Source organism: Balaenoptera borealis (assembly GCF_965194805.1).
Source record: "Balaenoptera borealis genome assembly, chromosome: 16".
In the NCBI taxonomy this organism is placed as follows: Eukaryota; Metazoa; Chordata; class Mammalia; order Artiodactyla; family Balaenopteridae; genus Balaenoptera; species Balaenoptera borealis.
Genome location: NC_138872.1, coordinates 50,344,555 through 50,366,627, shown reverse-complemented (window position 1 = coordinate 50,366,627; position 22,073 = coordinate 50,344,555). Strand labels below are relative to the sequence as shown.

Genomic DNA, 22,073 nt, shown 5'->3' with positions numbered 1-22,073 from the left:
ACCACCTCACCACGGACCCCCCCACCCCCCGAGATCCTGTGAGCAGGTGCAGGAGCTGCCCCCTCAAAGGGGCAGGCCTGGTAGTCAGGAGGGGCCAGTCTCTGTCCGCTGCCCAGACCCACAGTCGCACGACACACAGCGCAAGCTCCCCGAGGCACCTGACCCCAATGGTCTCGGGACGTCCGACGGCTCTCTGAAGAGCATGTCCGAGTCTGACTGCCTTCTCACACAGAGACAGGAAGAAATGATTCCTTCCGACAGACACCATTTCACGCTACGCTGCTTTCTGTTTCTGTAGATGAGCTGCTTCGTGGATCCATGTGCCCAGACCCCGGGAGAAGAAGCTGCCCCCAAAGTGAGAGGGACCATGCACAGCCTCCACGTGCCGGACGTGGACGCTCGTGGGCGGCGAGGAGCCCAGCGCCTGTCCTCATGTCAGAGGGGATGCGCGCTTGGTGCTGGGGACCCAGGGCAGACCACGCAGCTGTCACGCACCGCATCGACAGAAAACGGGTGGCTTTAGATTACAATCGGCATCCTCGCGGCAATTCAAGATTTTCTCATTTGACACCAACATGACTTCAACAAATCCTAAGGGCAAGTCACTGCTTAAGCAGCAAAACAGCCCAGAGCCTAGAAACTTCCAGAGAAAAACTAAGCCCTCATAATGGTTTCCCAGATTTGACACTTCAACTTTGATTACTTGACCCAAATTGAATTTAATTAAAAGAACTTAGGGACTTCCCTGGTCGTGCAGCGGTTAAGATTCCACACTCCCAATACAGGGGGCCCAGGTTCAATCCCTGGTCAGGGAACTAGATCCCACATGCATGCCGCAACTAAGAGTCCACGTGCCACAACTAAGGACCCCGTGAGCCACAACTAAGGAGCCCACAAGCCACAACTAAGATCCAGTGCAACCAAATAAATAAATAAATATTTTTAAAAATTTAAAAGAACTTACCTTATTACCTTAAAAAAATACTGATCAGGGGCTTCCCTGGTGGCGCAGTGGTTAAGAATCCGCCTGCCAATGCAGGGGACATGGGTTCAAGCCCTGGTCCGGGAAGATCCCACATGCCGCGGAGCAACTAAGCCCATGCGCCAGAGCCTGCGCTCTAGAGCCTTTGAGCCACAGCTACTGAAGCCCGTGCGCCTAGAGCCCGTGCTCTGCAACAAGAGAAGCCACTGCAATGAGAAGCCCGCGCACCGCAACAAAGAGTAGCCCCCGCTCACCACAACTAGAGAAAGCCCACGCACAACAACAAAGACCCAATGCAGCCAATAAATAAATAAATAAATAAATAAATAAATAAATAAATTCTTTAAAAAAAAAAAAAAAAAGTACTGATCAGGAAGCTACAGCGAATGTGGCATCCCCAACCCCACGTATTTTACCCTCACACCTTCCTCCTTGGTCACTGCAAGCCACTCCGGGCTCCATCTCCACACGCTGGGCTTGGCCCCTGGTGGCCCTGGAAAGTGTTCCTTCAGTCCCAACAGAGCCCAGTGGCCGAATGTGCACACACGATGCCCCCTTCCCCACCAGACGGTCACCCCACACCGCAGCAATCAAGGAAAGACCCCAATAAATGGAGCAATAAACTATGTTCAAAGACTGGGAGACCCATAGGGACAAGATGTTGGTTCTGCCCAAATAATCTACAGATCCAGCAAAATCCCAATCCAAATCCCAGCAGGTACTTTTTTCCAGAGACTAACAAGCTAAATCTATATAAAATCCACATGGAAATGTGAAGGCCAAAGGTGCCAACGCAGCCTTGTAGAACGAGGCTGGAGGGTGCACATGGCCGAACGGCAGGACCGGTGGGCGACAAGCCTGGAGCAGAAGGACTGAGTGGTGCTGACCTGCGCAGGGCACACAGGGCCAAGCAGGGCGTCCAGCACAGCCCATGCACTCGGCCACCTTGTGGGGCAGTGAGGAAGGAGGGAGCTTCAAAACCGAGCCTGAGCTGATGGACATCTATACAGGTAAAATGACCCCTGCCTCACACCATGCACAAAAACTCCCTTACGGGGAGATGAAAGAGCTGAAAACAAAGGCAAAACAATAAAGCTTTTAAAGAAAAGCAGAAGTAAACGTCACAGTGATGTAGAGTAAGCAGAGACCTCTGAAGCAGAACACAGACGTGCCAACCACAAAAGACAAACAGATACACTGGACTACAGTAGAATTAAAAACGTCTGTTCTCAGACACCCCAAGGAAGTGAGAAGATGACCTGCAGAGGGGGAAAAAGATGCCTGCAACACACCCGGGACAAAGGAGTCCCCTGAGACGGAGGAAGAGCTCCCACAATTGAAGACGGAGGAAAAGACGGCCCACGGGACCCGGGGAGGCCAGATCCACCCACCGCCTGTATCCGCAGAGGCAGCCGACGCAGAGCTGAGAAGCAGTGCTGGGACCATCAGGCCACGAGCCTGTTTACTATCTGGCCTCTACGGAAAAGCTTGCAGAGTCCTGCAATCAACAAAGGGGCGAAAGCCTGGAACAGGCACCGCACAGGAGAGGGTCTCCACGTGGGCAGCCAGTGCAAGAAAGGCACTGCCCCCGTCAGGCACCTGGGAAACCCAAGTGAGGACCACCTGCTCTGCGTGCCCTCGGACAACGGGCGTGAAGAAGCGGAGGATGCCAGGCGCTGCGAGAATGGAGAGCAGCTGGAACCCGCAGGCGGCTGGCAGGCAGGGAGCTACCAAACCCCACCCGTAAGTGTCTGACCTGCAGTAACTCCTACAGAGGAGCCTGTGCCCCAGGTGCGCCCTACGCCACCGAGGAACAAACCCGGCCACCGAAAGACGTGATGCTTATATGCAGCAGCTTTATTCATGAAACCAAAACTGTGAGCAAACCCAATGCCCCAATGCCCACTGACAGGAAATTAAGAAGCTGTGGGCATTCACACAGTGGAACACTCAATAATAACCAGAATAAACCACTCACAACGGTGCACACAGACATGGATAAACCTCACAGCCATGATACCAAGTGGGAGAAGCCAGGCGGAGAAAGGATACACACTGTGTGATGACCCTTGAGTGAGGAACAAACCAGAAGCCAGGGTACCAGGGAAGGAGCTGGTGGGGGGGGGGGGGGCGGCGGGAGGGCTGGCGCCTGGGACAGGCATGCCTTCTTCAATTAGAGAGGAAAAACACAAACTCTGCAGGGGCCAAACAAGAAACACAACGAAATACAATAAGCAAAATTCCAGTTTCAAGGCATCCCAGGGAGCCGAGGGCAGAACCGCCAGCCGTCACCTGGGCCCACATGGGCCACCTGGCACCTGGCCTCTCTGAGCCGGCCCTTTCCCCTCACTGTCCTCAAACGCATGGAGTCAGGGTGCCATAAAGATGAAGACGTTTGAAGTGTGTCTCGCCCTGGGTCATAAGAATTGTGATGACAAAATCCAAAAGACTAAGCGAACGTTGTCTCCTAGGATTCCTATCTGTACAGAGGAGCACCTCCTGACAGAGGCTGCAGGGTCAGCTGGGTGCAGGCTCTTCCCAGGACCGCAGCCCTCCACAGGCTCACACTCCCCTCTGGATCACCCGACATGAACCACCCCATGAATCCATCTGCCATCAGCCCCGGGCCATGTAGATGGGAACAGACCTGCCCGGGAGCAGCAGCAGGGCGCCGTGGCTGGGCTCCTCCGTGGCGTCCAGGCATTCGGGGGGCACCAGAGTGCCTGTGTCCTCATCCGTGAAGGTCTCACACTCACTGTAGGTGCTCTCGGAGCCCATGTATGCGCTGTCTGTCACCTCGTTGGCCTAGGAGAGAGAGCCAAGAGTCAGTCCCGGGGCCCGGGAAAGGACCCCGTGGAGGAGGAGCTTGCACGTGGGAGATGTCCCTCCTGTACTTCTAAGCAGAAACAGTAGGTTACAAAACACTTCAGTATTTTAAAAAATGAAAAATAGGCACACGTTCAAGAGCAGAAAAAATGACTGGAGTGATTTTTAAACTTAGTTATAGAAATATGCCTAAAACGGACACAAAGTATCCCAACATCACAGGATACATGCCAGAACAGCCCGTTTTGTGGCTTTCCAGCACTGGAATGAATTCTACCCCAGGAACTAATGTTCAATAATGTAAGACTATGTCTTTTTAAAAGTCCCCATCAGTATCTGCTATGTACGTGCAAGCTATTGCTTTGAAATTCAATTACGTGGTCTAACCTCAAAATACGAATTCATCAATTATTTGACCAATTATGTTTGCTAGTTAAATGTCTACTTTCCCGGACTTCCTGGTGGCGCAGTGGTTAAGAATCCGCCTGCCAATGCAGGGGACGCGGGTTCGATCCCTGGTCCGGGAAGATCCCACATGCCACAGAGCAACTAAGCCCATGCGCCACAACTACTGAGCCTGCGTTCTAGAGCCCATGAGCCACAGCTACTGAGCCCAAGTGCCACAACTACTGAAGCCCACGCGCCTAGAGTCCTCCCGTGCTCCGCAACAAAAAGAAGCCACCGCATGAGAAGCCCGCACACTGCAACGAGGAGTAGCCCCTGCTCTCTGCAACTAGAGAAAGCCCGCACGCAGCAACAAAGACCCAACACAGCCAAAAATAAACTAATTAATTAATTAATTTTAAAAATGTATACTTTCCCACTAAACACATCTTTGTTTTTACTCTTGTGGACCCAGCACCGAGCACAGGGCTGGGCGCACAGCAGACAGTAGATATTTGTGGACTGTCCAAATGAACTTAAAACTGAAGAACCATTAAACAGGCCATTTTCAATTTACAATCTCAGCTTTAACTGAAGGGCAACTTCATTGGTTAGGAGAAATAGCCAACCTTTCATGCTCGAAAGAGTCTGAGGTTAACAATTTGCAAACAAGAATTCAGAGAAGCAACTGGAGACGGTGCACTTTGTCCTCGGGCTCTGGTGCCACAAGATGAGGATGGGGTGAGGGAGGCAAGAGGGCCCCTGATGGCTGTCTCCGTGCCTGCGCCCAATGGAGACCCAGGGCCCATCCTCGGTCTGCCGTCCACTGTGTGACCCCAGCCCGGGCTCTCGAGCATCCGAGCTGTGCTGCCTCATTTGTAGATCAGGGGCTGCAATGCTGATCTCAAGAGGTCGCAACCACTCAAGACTTAGAGATCACACAGGCAGGTGCGAGAATAGAGCCTGAAAGCCGGGGGCTCACGTGTCATAGGTGGTGCAACCCCTGCCTCCTGCACATAGGACAGAATGAAGCAGGGAAGGCACCCGAGGTACCTACTGCAGGCATTCCATGATGCTCCTTATTTCCAAGGGAAAACCCCATATTCCTTGGAATCTCAGGCAACTAAGTAATTCACAAAGAGCGTTCACTTCAAAATCTGAAATCAGGAAATCCCTTCAAGAGGCCCCCACTCTTTCTCCCCACCACCAAGCAGGTAGCTCTGGGCTCAGCCTGCAGGTAGGGACACTGTCCGAGCCAGGCAGGCTCCGCCATGTGCGAGGCTGGGCCCGCTGCTCCTGGGCCGAGGGACAGCTGCCCGGAGCCCTCCCCTCCCCTCTGCTTGCCCTCGAGCTGGAAGCAGGCGGGGCCCACACACCCCAGACTTGGACTGGGGGCCTCAGAGATGGCTTCCTGTAGGGGACAGAACATGATTCTTGAGGTCAGCGTTTAGACAGCCGACCACCACCACTTCCAGCAGAGGCTCCTCTGGCCAGTGTGGCCCCAGGTCCTCGCAGGCAGCGGGGTGCGCAGAAGTGACGGCCAGCTCGGTGCCAGGGGAGGCCCGGAGCTCAGGCCTGTTGACCTCACCCGCAGTCATGCCGCTGAGGCCGGGCTGCAGCCGGAACCCTCCCTGGGGCCTGGAGGACGGTTCAGGGTGGAAGTAATTCCCCACAATGCAGGACGAGGCAGATGCCATGCAAACCCGACTGTGCCCACACCTCGCAAGCAGACACGCCCACCTTCCATCCTCATTCCTAAAGCAAGCCCGGCCCCGGGGGCACACAGAGCAGCCCCGGGGGCACACAGAGCAGCCCCAGGGGCAGGAGGCCCAGAGGCTCCAAGAGGACCCAGGGCAAGGCCCAGGGAGGGCCGAGGGGACCAGGAGGACGGGGCCAGCTCGTTTCACAGACACTGCCCACCTGCTCACCCCCTGAAGTCCAGGCTGTCCTGAATAAATTTCAGCAAGCCAGATAGTTTTCTAGGGCAGGCGGGCGAACACCTGCCTTTCAAGAGGGCAGAAAACTGTCTGTGAGCGTGGTCCACTGGAGGAACACCGAGGGCTCAGAGAGGCACCCCAGCGGCCCCCATGTGCTGCCAGACAGGACCTCGCTTTGCCAGCCCACCGTCTATGCCGCCAACTTAAAAATGATTACAAATTACACGTTAGGATAAGCTCATGTGGAAATCAAAGTGCACTTTAGAAAGCTTGGCTGTGTTTCCTCACCGGTTAACAAACGCTGGGCCAGCGGGTGGACAAGGAAGCCCGTGCTCACGGCCATCAGTGAGGGGCTCGAGGGTGCCCAGGCCTGCCTGGGGCCCTCGCTGTCTGGTCATGGTCCCTCCAAGGGGAACAAGCTGCCGGGCAGACCGTGGCCAGTGTCCAGCCTCCTCTTACCCTCAGATGCCAGCCTGGCCAGGGCCTGGCTCCTCACACCAGCTCCAGGAAGGGCGCGCTCGTGGAGACAGCCTTCCCATGGAATTGGAGTGCCGGGGACTCTGTCCAGACCGGTCGTCAGCTTCCAGCGGCCTTCTATTTGCCCATCGTGCTGAGGTTCTGCAAAACCTGTGTGTCCACCTGAAGGTACATCACTGTCTCGGAAGGAGTTTAACCCGCTCCCAGACATGCTCCATTAAACCCACTGCACTAGCTGGCAAGGGGGGCAAAGTTCAGGAAGTGCTTGCTGGGTTTTTAACAGTCAGATCTCAAAACAGAGCAGCTTTTGTTCTTGATTTTCTAAGCTTTCTGATAAGAGTTTGAACAAAAGACCTATTTCACCATCATCTTATTAAGGCCAAGAGTTGGAGGAGAAGGGAAGGCCGGAGAAGGCACAGCAGAGACCACGCTTATCATTCCGCTGGCGCCTGCTCTCTGCGACTTTCCCATCGTCCCTCTAGAAGTCCTGACATGCACTCGTCCCCGCGGGCATCAGGTCCTCTGCCAGTCCGCCCTCCACCTCGATCAGACTCTCAGACCCGGAACCACCTTCTCATCCCCAGAACGTCAGGGACAACCCTCATTCACCGCCCCGCCCTTCCCCTTCTCAGAATCGCCACTTTCTCCTGGGGAGAAAAGAATCAGAAACTTTCTCCTGGGGAATTCCCTGGATGTCCAGTGGTTAGGACTCCGTGCTTTCACTGCCGAGGGCCCAGGTTCAATCCCTAGTCAGGGAACTAAGATCCCACAAGCCATGTGGTGAGGCCAAAAATTTTTTTTAAAATGAAAAAAATAAAAACTTTCTCCTAGGAGCTCTCCTACAAGCTGGGGCCAAAGGGATGCTCAGTCAAACACCGGAAGCCACGGGTCCCCCAAAGCGTTCCCAGCAGGAAAGGACTCGGGAGCAGCAGTCCACCAAGTGGTACTGCAGAGTGCACCCTGACCAGCACCGCCGTGTGCCCAGACAGAAAATGTTCAACAAAAGGCTTATTTATCTCTGAAGATCGCCAGCAGAGGGTCTCCAGATGTGGTATTGGATATAATACACATAATCTTCACTCATATTGTTATGGGACTTACTGGGATTACACGATTCAAAAGTTTTTTTAAAAACAGCTTTCTAGGGCTTCCCTGGTGGCGCAGTGGTTGAGAATCTGCCTGCTAATGCAGGGGACACGGGTTCGCATCCTGGTCTGGGAAGATCCCACATGCCACGGAGCAACTAGGCCCGTGAGCCACAACTACTGAGCCTGCGCGTCTGGAGCCTGTGCTCCACAACAAGAGAGGCCACGACAGTGAGAGGCCCACGCACCGCGATGAAGAGTGGCCCCCGCTTGCCACAACTAGAGAAAGCCCTCGCACAGAAACGAAGACCCAACATAGCAATCAATCAATCAATCAATCAATCTAAAAAAAAAAACAAAAAAAACCAGCTTTCTACAAGTTTCTGTATAGCACCTAATTCCACTCCCCTCAAAATTACATATAAAAACCTTGAAAACGGGGCTTCCCTGGTGGTGCAGTGGTTAAGAATCTGCCTGCCAATGCAGGGGACACGGGTTCGAGCCCTGGTCCGGGAAGCAACTAAGCCCGCGGAGCAACTAAGCCGTGTGCCACAACAACTAAGCCTGCGCTCTAGAGCCCGTGAGCCACAACTGCTGAGCCCGCGTGCCTAGAGCCGGTGCTCCACAACAAGAGAAGCCACCACAAGGAGAAGCCCACGCACTACAACGAAGAGTAGCCCCTGCTCGCTGCAACTAGAGAAAGCCCGCACGCAGCAATGAAGACCCAACACAGCCAAAAATAATAAATAAATAAAAATAAATACATTTAAAAAAATAAATAAGTAAATAAAATAAAAAATAAAAACCTTGAAAAGCATAAAAACACACGGAGGAACTTTTAAGGCCCAACACTGTATGATTCTAACCAGCTCTATGACATTGTGAAAAAGCAAAACGATGGAGACAGTAAAAGATCAGAGGTTGCCAGGTGCTAGTGGGAGGAAGGGACGAATCTGGGGAGCAAAGAGGATTTTTAAGGCAGCGAAACTGCAACGGTAGATACATGTCATGAATTCATCCAAACCCACAGAATGTACACCACCAAGAGTGAGCCCTAATGTAAACTATGGCCTTCAGTTAGTAACAGTGTATCGACATTGGTTCACCCTTTATAACAAATGGAAGATGTTCACTGCAGGGAAACTGTGTATGTGTGTGGGGTGTAACGGGAACTCTCTGTACCGTCTGCTCCATTTTCTATGGAGCAGAAAACCTAAAACTGCTAAAATGTAAAGTGTATTAATTCTTTTACAGCAACCAAAAAACTTAAAAAGAAATATTCCCTCCTTGTTGAAAAAAAAATGAAGATCTGAAAACCTGAGAAGCATTCCTGCTGCATACTCTGAAATGTCAGGTTCCCACCCACATCCTCAGAAGGTGACAAGCGCAAGGTGGGGGCTGGCACACCTGAGAGGTGAGGCACCATAAAGGTGGGAGGGCCACACTTGTGGGATGCCAGGGGGGTCCACCCTGCAGAGGACGGGAGCCAGCGGTCGGACAGCACCCCAAGCCTGCTCCACCCAGGCTTCAGGAGGCAGCCCCAGCGTCAGTGGGCCTCACCCTTTTGGATCAAATGTGTTGACACTTTTTACTATTCTGAGTAACAAAACTCATTGTATTAGTTCCCTGGGGCTGCCAATTTCTTTTTTTTTTTTTAATTTAATTTAATTTAAATTTTGGGTTTTTTTTTTTTTGGCGGCATTTGGGTCTTCGTTGCTGCACGTGGGCTTTCTCTAGTTGCGGCGAGTAGGGGCTACTATTTGTTGTGGTGCACTGGCTTCTCATTGCAGTGGCTTCTCTTGTTGCGGAGCACGGGTTCTGGGCACGCAGGCTTCAGTAGTTGCAGCACGCAGGCCCTAGAGCGCGCAGGCTTTAGTAGCTGTGGCACGTGGGCTGGGTAGTTGTGGCTCGCGGGCTTAGTTGCTCCGTGGCATGTGGGATCTTCCCAGACCAGGGATCGAACCTGTGTCCCCTGCGTTGGCAGGCAGATTCTTAACCACTGCGTCACCAGGGAAGTCCCAGGGCTGCCAATTTCTAACTACCATAAACTGGTGGCTTAAAACAACAGGAATATATTCTCAGAGACCTGGAGGCCAGAAGTTGGAAATCAAGGTGTCAGCAGGGCTGAATTCTTCCTGAGGCTCCAGAGGAGGACCTTTCCTGCCTCGTCCAGCTCCTGGTGGCTAGGGGATGTCTCGGCTGGCAGCCGTGTTCCTCCAGCTCTCCCCACGTCTTCATACCGCCTTCTCCCCCATGTGTCATCTCCCTCTTCAAAGGACATTGGTCATTGGATTCAGGGCCCACTCTACCCAGCATGATCCCATCTTGAGATCCTTAATGAGATCTGCAAAGACCCTTTCTCCAAATAAGGTCACGTTCACGGGTTCCGATGGACCTTTTGGGGGGTACCATTCAACCCATGACACCTACACATAAAATACAAAGAATCAATATAACGCCCACACGGAAATACGAGAGAAGAACAAAACGGACGACATTGATGGTAAAGTGTGTGCTGGTGTGTCAATGTGCTGGAGAGGTCTGCTGCTGGCCGACCATTAAGTGAGGAGACGGGGTTCTCCAGACGCTCTGAACAAGAAAAGCAGGCTCTCCCCCCGACCTAGCTGCACTTCTGGAAAGTTCAAGGTGTGTCATTCCACACAGAGCCTTCCATGCCTCGCCATCCCACAGTCTCGGGGTCTGGCAGTTGACTTGCCAGCTGACACGTCAAGGTCTGCACACCCTCAGCCCTGCGCAGCCACACCATGCCACAGCCAGCACACGTCCCAGCTGGGCACTTGGCCTCCATGTACCAGGACTGGGCCTGGCACCACCAGGCCACACACAGAATGAACACACCAGCTGTTGCTGAATGGGGAACGCAAGGTGGGGTGGTCCCTGCCCTCAGGGGCTCAGGCCCAGGTGGGACTCTGGGACAAAGCTGTGAGGGGTGAACGCTCCCAGGTGGCTTGGAGGCCTGTGCTGGCAGAAGTGAGAGACAGTCAGGAAGTGAACCTGTGTCATCTGAGGGATGACTAATACCTGGGCAGTTTCTCAGAGCAGGGAACAAGCTACAGAGACACAGAGGAGGGCAGTGGGATCCTGTGGGGTGTTACCATTCACAGGGACTCTCAGAAGCTCTTCATTTCACAAAGGAGCTCGTGCTCTGGCCTTGCTTGGCAGTCTGGCAGAAGGGGACAGCAATGTCACAGGCGAGCCTGTCCCTCTGCTGACAACAGGCCACCAGCCCCGGGTGCACAGCACGGACAACAGACACCAGCCAACCACAGCGTCCCCACCAGTGTCAGAATGAGCCCTGCCTGCCTGCCCTTCATGCCATTCCCCACAGAAACAGCCGTGGAGATGACCAAGAGACACATGAAAAGATGCTCAACATCATTAATTATTAGAGAACTGCAAATCAAAACTACAATGAGGTATCACCTCACACCGGTCAGAATGGCCATCATCAAAAAATCTCCAACAATAAATACTGGAAAGGGTGTGCTGAAAAGGGAACCCTCCTGCACTGCTGAATGTAAATTGATACAACCACTATGGAAAACAGTATGGAGGTTCCTTAAAAAACTAAAAATAGAGCTACCGTATGACCCAGCAATCCCACTACTGGGCATATATCTGAGAAAACCATAATTCAAAAAGAGACATGTACCACAATGTTCACTGCAGCATTATTTACAATAGCCAGGACATGGAACCAACCTAGACGTCCATCGACAGATGAATGGATAAAGAAGATGTGGCACATATATACAACGGAATATTAGCCATAAAAAGAAATGAAATTGAGTTATTTGTAGTGAGGTGGATGGACCTAGATCCTGTCATACAGAGTGAAGTTAAGTCAGAAAGAGAAAAACAAATACCGTATGCTAACGCATATATATGGAATCTAAAAAAAAAAAAAAAAAATGGTACTGATAAACGTAGTTGCAGGGCAGGAATAAAGACGTAGATACAGAGAATGGACTTGAGGACACGGGGTGGGAAGGGGAAGCTGGGGCGAAGTGAGAGTAGCATCGACATATATACACTACCGAATGTAAAATAGTTAGCTAGTGGGAAGCAGCAGCATAGCACAGGGAGATTAGCTCAGTGCTTTGCGATGATCTAGAGGGGTGGGATAGGGAGGGGTGGGAGGGAGGCTCACGAGGGAGGAGATATGGGGACATATGTATGCATATGGCTGATTCACTTTGTTGTACAACAGAAACTGACACAGTATTGTGAAGCAACTATACTCCAGTAAAGATCTATTAAAAAAAAAAAAAAAAGAAACAGCCGTGGGGACCAACGAGTGAAGCAGGATTTAGGGTACATGAGGAAGAGAGGGTGTATCTGTCAGATGCCCGCTCAGCTCTCTGGGGAAGACCACTTGCCTCAAAGGTAACGAAGTCATCGAACTCCTCGGGGCAGGCTGGCGGCTCCTCGTCAGGGGCAGGCGTGACGCTGCAGAGCTGGCCGTCGGGATCTGCTAGAGAAAGAAGACCCTGTTCAGCAGGTGGCCCAGAGTATCCCCAGAGAGGTCAAGGGGGAAGGTGCGTGCATGGTGGACGTGAGCGGGACCTGGACTGGCCATGAGAAACCCGGGGGGAAGGAGGCAAGCAGTGCAGCCCCCAGGGAAACAAGGCTTTGGGCCAGCTCTCAGGGGGCCGGGGGGGGAGCCCGAATGACAAGAGGGCTGTTCCTTAAAGAGCTGGCAGTATTGTAAAGAGAAGGAGTAAGACACCAAGCTCTGCCACGCCACCCCGGCTGGAGAAGGAATGAGGTGCCAGACTCCACGTTTTATTTATTTATTTTGGCCACGCCACGCATCTTGCGGGATCTTAGTTCCCCAACCAGGGACTGAACCCAGGCTCTTGGCAGTGAAAGCGCGAGTCCTAACCACTGGACCGCCAGGGAAGTCCCAGACTCCACGTTTTAAAGAATCTGTCTTGTCTGGGGAGGTGTCAGTGTGGTAACATCTGTCCAAGGTGCTGGACCCACGGCAGCTTTTATTTTCTCCTTTTTTACTTAACTTTATCTTCTACAACACATTTTATTTTATAATAAGTTTGAAGGAAATGCTATTGTTTCATGCTGGATAACGCTGACGTCAGCACCAGAGACCCCACTTCTCAGACACGAGCCCACAGCAGCGGCCCTTCTGCAGGAAAAGCTCTGCTCCCACGGCCTCTAGGCAATGTCAGGGCATAGCCCGTCCCAAAGAGCATGCAAGACGCCTATGTTTCCTGAAGCTGTCTCATTACTGTGATATCATAAGAAATATTTATTTGGTCTTTGTCTCCATTGGTTCCTGGCACAGAGCTCCTAAAACCCCGGGGATTTCCTGAGTGAAGGGGTGAAAGGAGCATCTTTTATTCATAACAAGCCCCTTTCAGCCTTACCTGGGTTCACACCAGTGAGGTGGCTCTCAGAGGATGGGGGCTGGTTGCCAGGGGAACTTTCAGCCCCACTCCTGACCTCTGACCTCCCGGGAGGGGGAGGGGCTGGAGACACAGCTAATCTCCAATGGCCAGGGATTAAACAGTCCTGCCCGTGTAATGGAGCCTCCACACAAACCCCAAATGAAGGGGTTCGGGGAGCTTCCGGGTTGGGAACACACTCAGATACCAGGAGGGTGGCACATCCCAAACTCCATGGGGACAGAAACCTCTCCATGCCAGACCCTGCCCCATATACCTCTTCACCTGGCTGTTCATTTGTAACCTTCATAATATCCTTTATAATGAACTGGTAACAGTAAGTAAAGCGCTTCCCTGGGTTCTATGAGCCATTCTAGCAAATTATCAAACCTGCGGAGGAAGTTGTGGGAACTCTCGATTTGCAGTCAAGTCAGACAGGAGGGAGGGTGACCCGGGCACCTGGGCAGTTGGTGTCCCAGGTGGTATCCACAGAGCACAGAGGACTGCGTGGTGAGGAAAACCCACAACACGGATCACAGCAGTGACTACTCAAACACATCAGTTCCTTGTTGAGTGTGTTTCACGTGACCTAACAAAACATCAGTCACTTATTTGTATGGAGTAGAGGCCTTTGAGGACCAAGTGGACCAGCAAGCCTCCTGATGCTCCTGGGAAAAGGACTCTGAAGGGTCAGTACTGGCCTCCTTGGCCAGAGGACGCTCTTGTCTGGCGTCTGGACACCACGTCCCCAGCTGGGCTCTGAGGCTTGGAGCCACAGGACAGCCTGGGGAGGGGGATGGATGCTGCCGGACCCTCAGCGGAAGGACACATGGCTATGTCCTGTTTTTTTTTTTATATAAATTTATTTATTTTATGATTTTATTTATTGTTTCTGGCTGCGTTGAGTCTTCATTGCTGCACGCGGTCTTTCTCTAGTTGTGGCGAGTGGGGGCTACTCTTCGTTGCAGTGCACGGGCTTCTCATTGCGGTGGCTTCTCTTGTTGTGGAGCATGGGCTCTAGGCGCGCGGGCTTCAGTAGTTGTGGCTCATGGGCTTAGCTGCTCCGCGGCATGTGGGATCTTCCCGGACCAGGGCTCGAACCCGTGTCCCCTGCACTGGCAGGCGGATTCTCAACCACTGCGCCACCAGGGAAGCCCTATGTCCTGTTTTTGAAGAGTTCTCAATTTGAACAGAATAATCATGCTTCCCCTCGACAGTGAAGCGGATTCAAACATTTACACGTTCAGTAACCGTGAGATGCTGCTCCAAATTCAAGACTGCAAAAGCCCTTTGGCTGCTTCCGTCTTAAGAATCACAGGTACTTTTGCTGCTGTTGCTTTGTACCGTTTTCCCCAGGGGAGTGTGGCTCAGACGGTGGCTGGAGTGAAGGAGCCTCAGAGCGTGGCAGGCTGGACCTGGACCCCGTGCTCGCTGCCCACCACGCCAGCCCACAGCCCTGCAGCCCCTCATTGGAGGCCTGGTCTTTGGTGCAGGTGAACTATGGCAGAACCATGGGGAGAAGGTGACTGTGGACGGAAGGCTTTGGCATCTGGGGCAGGGGAGGGAGAAGACCACTTACCCCGGCGCAAAGCTGTAAAATGCTAGGCTGACTCTGCCTATCTTTCCACTTTCAAATGTTAAGTCTTGCTTGCACTTCCAAAAACTGAAACAGAGAATTCAAAACTCTCAGAAAGCAGCCAATCATCTTAGCCATGGTGGACACGAGCTCAGATTCCGGGGGGGAGGGGGGGGGTCCTGCCGCATGCAGTGGAGGAACATGTGAACGCAGCTCACATTTCTACGATCTCCATGGGAACTAAATATGGTTCTTCTATCAGTTTTCTCAATTAAGTATCAGTTTTTACTGTTTATTTATCTTATTCTTCCAGAGCCTGGGGGTGGGGGATGAGCCAGAGCAATGGCCCATTTGTATCAACCACCCTTGATTTCATTCTATTCCTGAAACGAGGCCTGTGGTGAGGACAGCAGACTCCTGCACTCCTCTGCAAAACTGGGTCAGTACACGGAGTCAGTGCTCTCCACTCCAGGACGCAGAACGAAAGTCTGACAGACGCGACAGGCCGGCCATGGTCATGGCAGGCGTGCCGGCAGGAAGACGTGAGGTGAGCTCTGGCTGAAAGCAGTTCAGGTGATCATGCTCCCATTCTCCCAAATGCTACGAGTTAACAATTTCAAAATCGTCTCTGACTTGCTTTTATTCTAATTTTATTTTCACTCTCCATTCGTAACAAAAGTTAAAAGATGACGTCAAATTACCAAAAAAAAAAGAAGCAGGGGGACTTCCCTGGCAGTCCAGCGGTTAGGACTCCGCAATTTCACTGCCAGGGCCTGGGTTCAATCCCTGGTTGGGGAACTGGTATCCCACAAGCAGTGAGGCCAAAAAAAAAAAAAAACAAGAAAAACAAAAAAAAGGAAAAGCAGGGCCCACAGCCCTGAACTGCCCAGCAGTTCACCCACTGTGCGGGGAGGGGCGTCCCCACCAGCACTGCCCACTCCAGAAAAGGCCAAGTCTCCTGAGGCACCCACGCTGCCCAGCCCAGCCCCCCGGCCTCCCTGCAGCCCCAAATGTGCAGCGTGACCCCAGGTCCCCTTCCCAGACGCTCTCCGGGAGACCTGTGTGCCCCCAGCTTCACCGTCCCCCGAGTCCCATCACCTCCCGGGGTTGTCCGGGCTGTCCTCCACTAGAAAGCCAGCTCCACGGGTGCTGTGTCCCCGAGCCTGGAATGGTCCTCTCGGCAAAGCCGACGGCCCTGACAGGTCTCAGCTGCCCCCTCCCACAGCCGCAGCCCCTTCATCCGCCTGATTCAAGCTCTCATCATGGCAGCCTCCCCGTAGCCTGCCCACCCGAGGACCCCGCCCTATCTGCTGGCCAGGCTGGGCCCCTGACCAACCCTGCCCACCACCCCCCACCCTCTCTGCTCCCTCCGGCACACACTTCAGGAGTGGGGTCTGCTCTGCATAGGCTAAACTGGGGCAGGGGGACACCAGCTGCAGTGTGGCATCACGCTGAGACCGAGCCTCACCCTCCCACACCACCGCGTGGGACGCTGCTGTTCCAGAATATTTGTGCCACTGAAGAATCACAGCACCACTTCCCGGAGCATTCAGGCTAACTCTGGGACAGCCTAGGAAGCTTTTATTTTTAATTACAGTGGAAATGTTACCAAAAAAGAACGTAAAAATAATGAGACTCAGTGATGTGTGTGGGCCCCAGAGGCGGAACTTTCACCTAGTTGTCCTGACCTGGGGACTTCCCTGGTGGTCCAGTGGTTAACAATCAGCTTTGCAATGCAGGGGACGCTGGTTCGATCCCTGGTCGGGAAACTAAGATTCCCACATGCCGTGGGGCAACTAAGCCCACGCGCCGCAACTAGAGAGAAGCCTGCGCACCACAACGAAAGATCCCGCGTGCCACAAGACCCGATGCAGCCAAAAACATATTAAAAAAAAAAAAAAAAAAAAAGTTGTCCTGACCTGGAGGCTCTGATTCGGGAGGAAGTGAGGACAGAGGGCCCCGCAGCTGCAGAGGGAAGGGCCCAGGCCAAGGCAAGGAGGGAGGAGGGGTGTGGCGAGCCCCATCTCAGCATCAGGTGGAAGGTTGACCACAAGGGACAAGCAGGACCCAGGAGACAAGACATTCTCAGACAACCATCTTCTCTCACCAGGTTGATAAATCTATGCACACGAAACTTCGAGACACATGCAACCAGGGGACAGCCTCGGGGACAGCAGCTGGCACCCCTCCGGCTCAACAGATGGGGGTCACTCTGCTCCCACGCCGGGGCCTGACGGGCTGGTGGCTGGAGAGCTCTGACAGCGCACTGGGTCGCGCCCGCCTGGTCATGAGTTTTCCAGGGAGCACATTCTGACTCCTGAGGCCCAGGGTTGGGACCCCATAGGTCACGACCCCCCAGGAATTCCTACAGCTGAGCTTGCTCTGTTTCTCGTCACCTGTGGGCCTATCAGAACAGAGCAGCCACTGCCCAGCAACAGAACTGGGGATGTGGGCTCAGAGAGGCTCAGAGAGGGCCTCAGAGCCACACAGATAGCCCCGGCACCGTCTCTCGCTGGCCACTGTCCTGGGCTCCTTCCTGCCCACACCCAGGGGCCTTGACCCTTCAGAGAAAGCATGGTCTCGGCCCTGGCTGGAAGGTGCCCCGTGGTCAGCAGCTGCTCCGTGGTCACCCCAGGGAATGGTCCACACCACTCCCCCCCGAGGCCATGGGCTGAGGGTGGGCAGCAGCATGCCTAGCCTGGCTCATGTCAGGCCGAGTGTCCCAGCAATTCCCGTAAGTTCTTGAATTCTAGAATGTTCTGCTGACGTCCCGGTACAGCACTCAGGGACTTTAGCACCTTCTTCCCCACAAAATGGCTTAGTCTCTGCTTACCTGAATATTCAATTTGTTTAATTACTGTGACCACATAAACATTGATCCCCTCTGGCCGAGAGTATTCCAGAAGCACATTTTCCTCTTACTCCACGTCTTGTTTTTCCTGGCATGAGTGACTGCTTGCTGGCGTCCTGGGCTTGACCCCTATGCACCCACCACCCTCCCACCCCCAAGCCCTCGGGCAGAGCTGCAAATCCTTCTCCAAGGACCCACCAGTCCTGGGGCCCTGGCTCCCATCACCACCAACCTGCGGCCAACCCATCACATGGGGTGAAGGTGAAATGAAGCTGCTGAAGACAAAGACCCACAGAGCCACCTCCTCCGGGACATGTGACCTCCTTACTGACCCCCGGGACTGAGACCAGGCAACCCAACGCAGCGGCTCCAGCCCCGCTGGGTCCGGACACCCAGGGACCCATCGGGAAGCTCTCAAGCACACGCGGCACACGCGTGAAAACCAGTCACACGGCAGACCTCAAACTCCAGGCACAGCACAGAGATCCCATTCTCTGACTATCACACACATGATTAGATTCAAATTATTGACAAGATCTTAAAATACATTTAGAAATTGTTTAAAATAATTGATGAGTCAAAGAAAAAAATCACACTGGTTTGTTAAAACTAAGAGAAAAAAGCCCACACCTAGAGTTTCCCAAAGGTTAACCGAGGAAGCTGTGGGCGGACAAGCCAGCCCCCAGCGTCCTGGGCGTGCCTGCGGTGGCCCCGGCCCCGGTGACCTTCCCGAAGGCCTGGCTCGGGTGCCTGCTGTGGGGCGGTGAGCACACCATATCAGGAAGCACCAAGACATACTGGAGGTGGAGAAGCAAAAATTTGCATGAAGCCACCAAAAAACTTTGCGCAAGGGATGAAGTTTTAAACAACTTTCTGTTTTAACCGCACACCTAACCTCCAAAAAATCACTGAAGGACTACAACCCGCTGGTTACACAGATCCAGACACAGGCACGAAGCCTCCGCCTGCGGACTCTCAGCCTGGAGCCCAGGGTTCACCTCGCCCACCCCCCACCCCAGTACCACCTCTGGGTGGTACTACCCAGCTCACCACACGGGCCTTGGGACTGCCCCCCACCTGGACCAGCCTCGTGCCAGCCGGCCCAGAGAGGGCTGCCAGCCCGGACCTGGCCCGTGGGGTCCTCCAGCCCGGCCCCACCCACCACACTGAGGGCAGCTACACGGCCTGGGCATGTGCCGTGCACGCATGGGGTCCCCAGGCTGTGCGGGGCCTCCGATGGCGTGCGTGCAGACTGACTGGGAGAAAGAGCCAGTGGGGACTTGGGGTTTAGGAAACCTTGCCCACGTGACACTGCTAGGCAATAACTTGGGGGCGGGGACAGACAAGACAGGTGACACTACCAACAACTGCTGATAAGACCCAAGGGCATCCCTTGACCCAGCCCCATCAGGTAACTGATGGCCCCACCCAGGTCTGCACGTCCTCCTCTTCCTCCGCCGAGAGCAGGAGGAGGGAACAAGCCTGCGACTGGGACCTCCCACCACCCTCACCCCAGCACATGGCCACAGATGGGGAATGAGAAGGAAAGCTCTATTCAGAGCTTCGGGATTTTATTTAAAAGGACAGCATATGGGCAACCAGTGAGAGTGTGAAGTGTTCGCTCTGGCAGTTCTGTACGAAACTAAGCTCACAGCCAGCACGCGACCAGCCATCCCATCCCTGGGCACAGGCCCCAAAGCCATGACAACACTGTCCACACAAAGACTTGGACCCCAGCGTCACTAGAAGGTTCATTCATTGTGGCCCCAAACTGGAGACATATTACTGTCCATCACCTGGGGGGCGGACAGACAAACTGCATAGGCATGCAGGCGAGCACAGCTCCACACGGGAAGAGTGCCCTGACACGCGGCAGCACGGGTGAGTCGCAAGCATCACACGCGGGCGAGCGCAACACAGGAGTGCGGCCAATGGTTTATTTATGTGATGTCCACAAGAGGCAAGGCTAATCCATGCTGACAGAACCAGCCAAGGAGATGCCGGCAGGAGGGAGGGGATCACTGGAAGGCCGGCAGGGAGCTGTCTCCGGGGGCAGTAAGGCTCTGGGCAGGGGTCTGCATCCCAGCAGGAGAACATCAACATTCACAGACGGGCACACAAGATTTGTGCGTTCACAAAAGGTAAATTTTGACTCAAAATAAGACTGCAAACGAATACTGAACTCTAAGTAATGACTGATACACAGGACGAGGTGTTTGGGGGAGTGTATGGTAGTATACCTGTCTAAAATGCATCCCATTTAAAAAAAAAAAGATGGATTGTTGGACAGATGTATGGGTGGATATATGATATATAATGACACAAACGCAGGAAGATGTTCCCTGCAGACTGTGGACAGCAAACACACGTGTGGGTGTTCATTGTGTAAGTCTTGCAATGTTTTTGTATGTTTGGAAGTTTTCATAAAAAAAAAAACTTCTGGGGACTTCCCTGGTGGCACAGCGGACAAGACTCCATGCTCCCAATGCAGGGGGCCTGGGTTCAATCCCTGGTCAGGGAACTAGATCCCACATGCATGCCACAACTAAGGAGCCCCCCAGCTGCAACTAAGGAGCCCATGTGCTGCAACTAAGAAGCCGGCAAGCCACAACTGAAGGAGCCCTGGATCTGCAACTAAGGAGCCAGGCTGCTGCAACTAAGACCTGGTGCAACCAAATAAATTAAAAAAACAAAAACAAAAACAAAAAAAACTTCTGGGGAAAGGGGCAGTAGACTTCTAACATTACAAATAAGTAGTTGAGTCAGTGAATTCTGGAGTACAGGGCATGAGGAGCAAAGAACGAGGTGGGAGAGAGGGCCTCCTGAAACCTGGGATGTTTCAGGGGCTCTAAGGAGGAGGAGGCTGTGAAGCTCAGCAAAAGGAGTCTGAGGAGTGAGGGTCACTAATCGGGGGGCAGGGGGCTGAGGGAGGGGGCTAAGGAAGGAGTGAGGCGACAGAAGCACACGGTGGGGTGACTGACCTCCATTTCTGATCGCTGTGATCCCTCGGTAGAAGTCTTCGAAACTAATCACGCCGAGCCCACTGGGATCCAAGTACCTCGTTAAGTCCTTCACCTGCAATGGCCAAGTGAGAATGTTATCGGAGCCTTCACACTTTGGGTGGTCGGGGGGTCGTGCATGTGACATCTCACCACATTCAGAGAAGCAGGAGGCTTGCAAGGGGCGGTGCTGAAAGTAAGGGCCATTGGGTCCTCTGACTGGAGTGCCAGCAACAGCTCCAGCCAGGGCACAGGTGGCATCTGGGGAGATGCTGCCAACAGTACCCAGAACCATGAACCACGAACCACGGAATAAGACCCTGCTCTCAGGCCAAAAGCCATGCTTCTTGAGTGTGCTGAAGTTTTAGGCATTACTGCAGTCAGGATCCAGGCGCTATGCACAGCACAGACCTGCCCATCCCAACAGGCACCCCAGCCGTGCAGAGGCCTTAGTAAAACTGACTCCAGCAAGTAGACTCTGGACATCAGAAATAATAGAGTAAGTGGGATAATTCACACATGATGTTCCAGAGAATGAAACTCTCCAAAAAGAAGATAAGTTTCTGTTTGTAAGTATAAACTGGATTTCATAAAAATTTAATACTTTTGCTCTTTAAAAGACACCCTTAGACAACACTGTAAATCAACTATACTTCAATAAAAATTAATTTAAAAAAAAAAGACACCATTAGTATAACTAAAAGACACAGACTGGGAGAAAATATTTGCAAATCATATATCTGATAAAGGACTTGCATCCAGAACGTATAAAGAAATCTTAAAATTCAACAAGAAGACACACACAATTCGTTTTAATGGGCAAAAGATTTAAATAGACATTTCATCAAACAAGATATATAAGTGGCTGATAAGCACATGAAAAGATGGTCAAGATCCTGAGTCCTTAGGGAAATGCAAACTAAAACCATAAACGGCTGTAATGAAGACAACTGACAACAACAAGTGTTGCCGAGGAAGTGGAGGCACAGGAACCTCCGACGCTGCCAGGAAGGGTGGGAAATGGTCTGGGAAATCTGGAAAACCAGGGCCAACCACACAACACAGAAACTCTACTCTTAGGGATCTTTGCAAGAGAAAGGAAAACGTGGGTCCAAACAAAGACGTGTATGCAAATGTTTCCAGCAAGCGGCATTATTCAAAACAGCCAAGGAGCAGCAGCAACCCAGATGTCCACCAGCTGAGGAACGGATAAACACGATGTGGTCCCTCCATACAAAGGACTACTCTTCAGCCATGAAAAGGAATGAAATACTGACACACATACAACGTGAAAGCGCCTCAAAGACATTCTGCTAGATAAAAAGCCAGGCACAAAAGACTACAAATCATATCTTTTCACTTACAGAAAATTTTCAGAAAAGACAAACTTACAGAGCTCAGTGGTTTCCTGGGATTCTGGGGTAGAAGCAAGGGTTGACTGCAAACAGCACAAGAGATCTTTCTGGGGTGTAGAGATGTTATAAAACTAGGCTGAGGTGAAGGGCATGACTCTATAAATTTACTAAAATT

At 52.7% G+C, this 22,073-nt stretch overlaps 1 protein-coding gene across 9 annotated transcripts in view; it reads right to left on the bottom strand.

Moving 5' to 3' along the window:
• The window catches only part of RAB11FIP3 (RAB11 family interacting protein 3), an 80,922-nt gene that overhangs the window by 19,361 nt on the left and 39,488 nt on the right, over nucleotides 1–22,073 (bottom strand). For 6 of the 9 annotated variants that reach the window (XM_082361543.1, XM_082361536.1, XM_082361540.1 and 3 more), the window contains exons 2-4: nucleotides 20,526–20,619; nucleotides 12,092–12,186; nucleotides 3,630–3,787 (exon numbers count right to left, since the gene is read on the bottom strand). In XM_082361543.1, the coding sequence (XP_082217669.1) occupies nucleotides 3,630–3,787; nucleotides 12,092–12,186; nucleotides 20,526–20,619 (347 nt within the window). The remainder of the gene's footprint in view (nucleotides 1–3,629; nucleotides 3,788–12,091; nucleotides 12,187–20,525; nucleotides 20,620–22,073) is intronic. The other 3 variants (XM_082361537.1, XM_082361539.1, XM_082361542.1) reach the window with 1 other exon arrangement.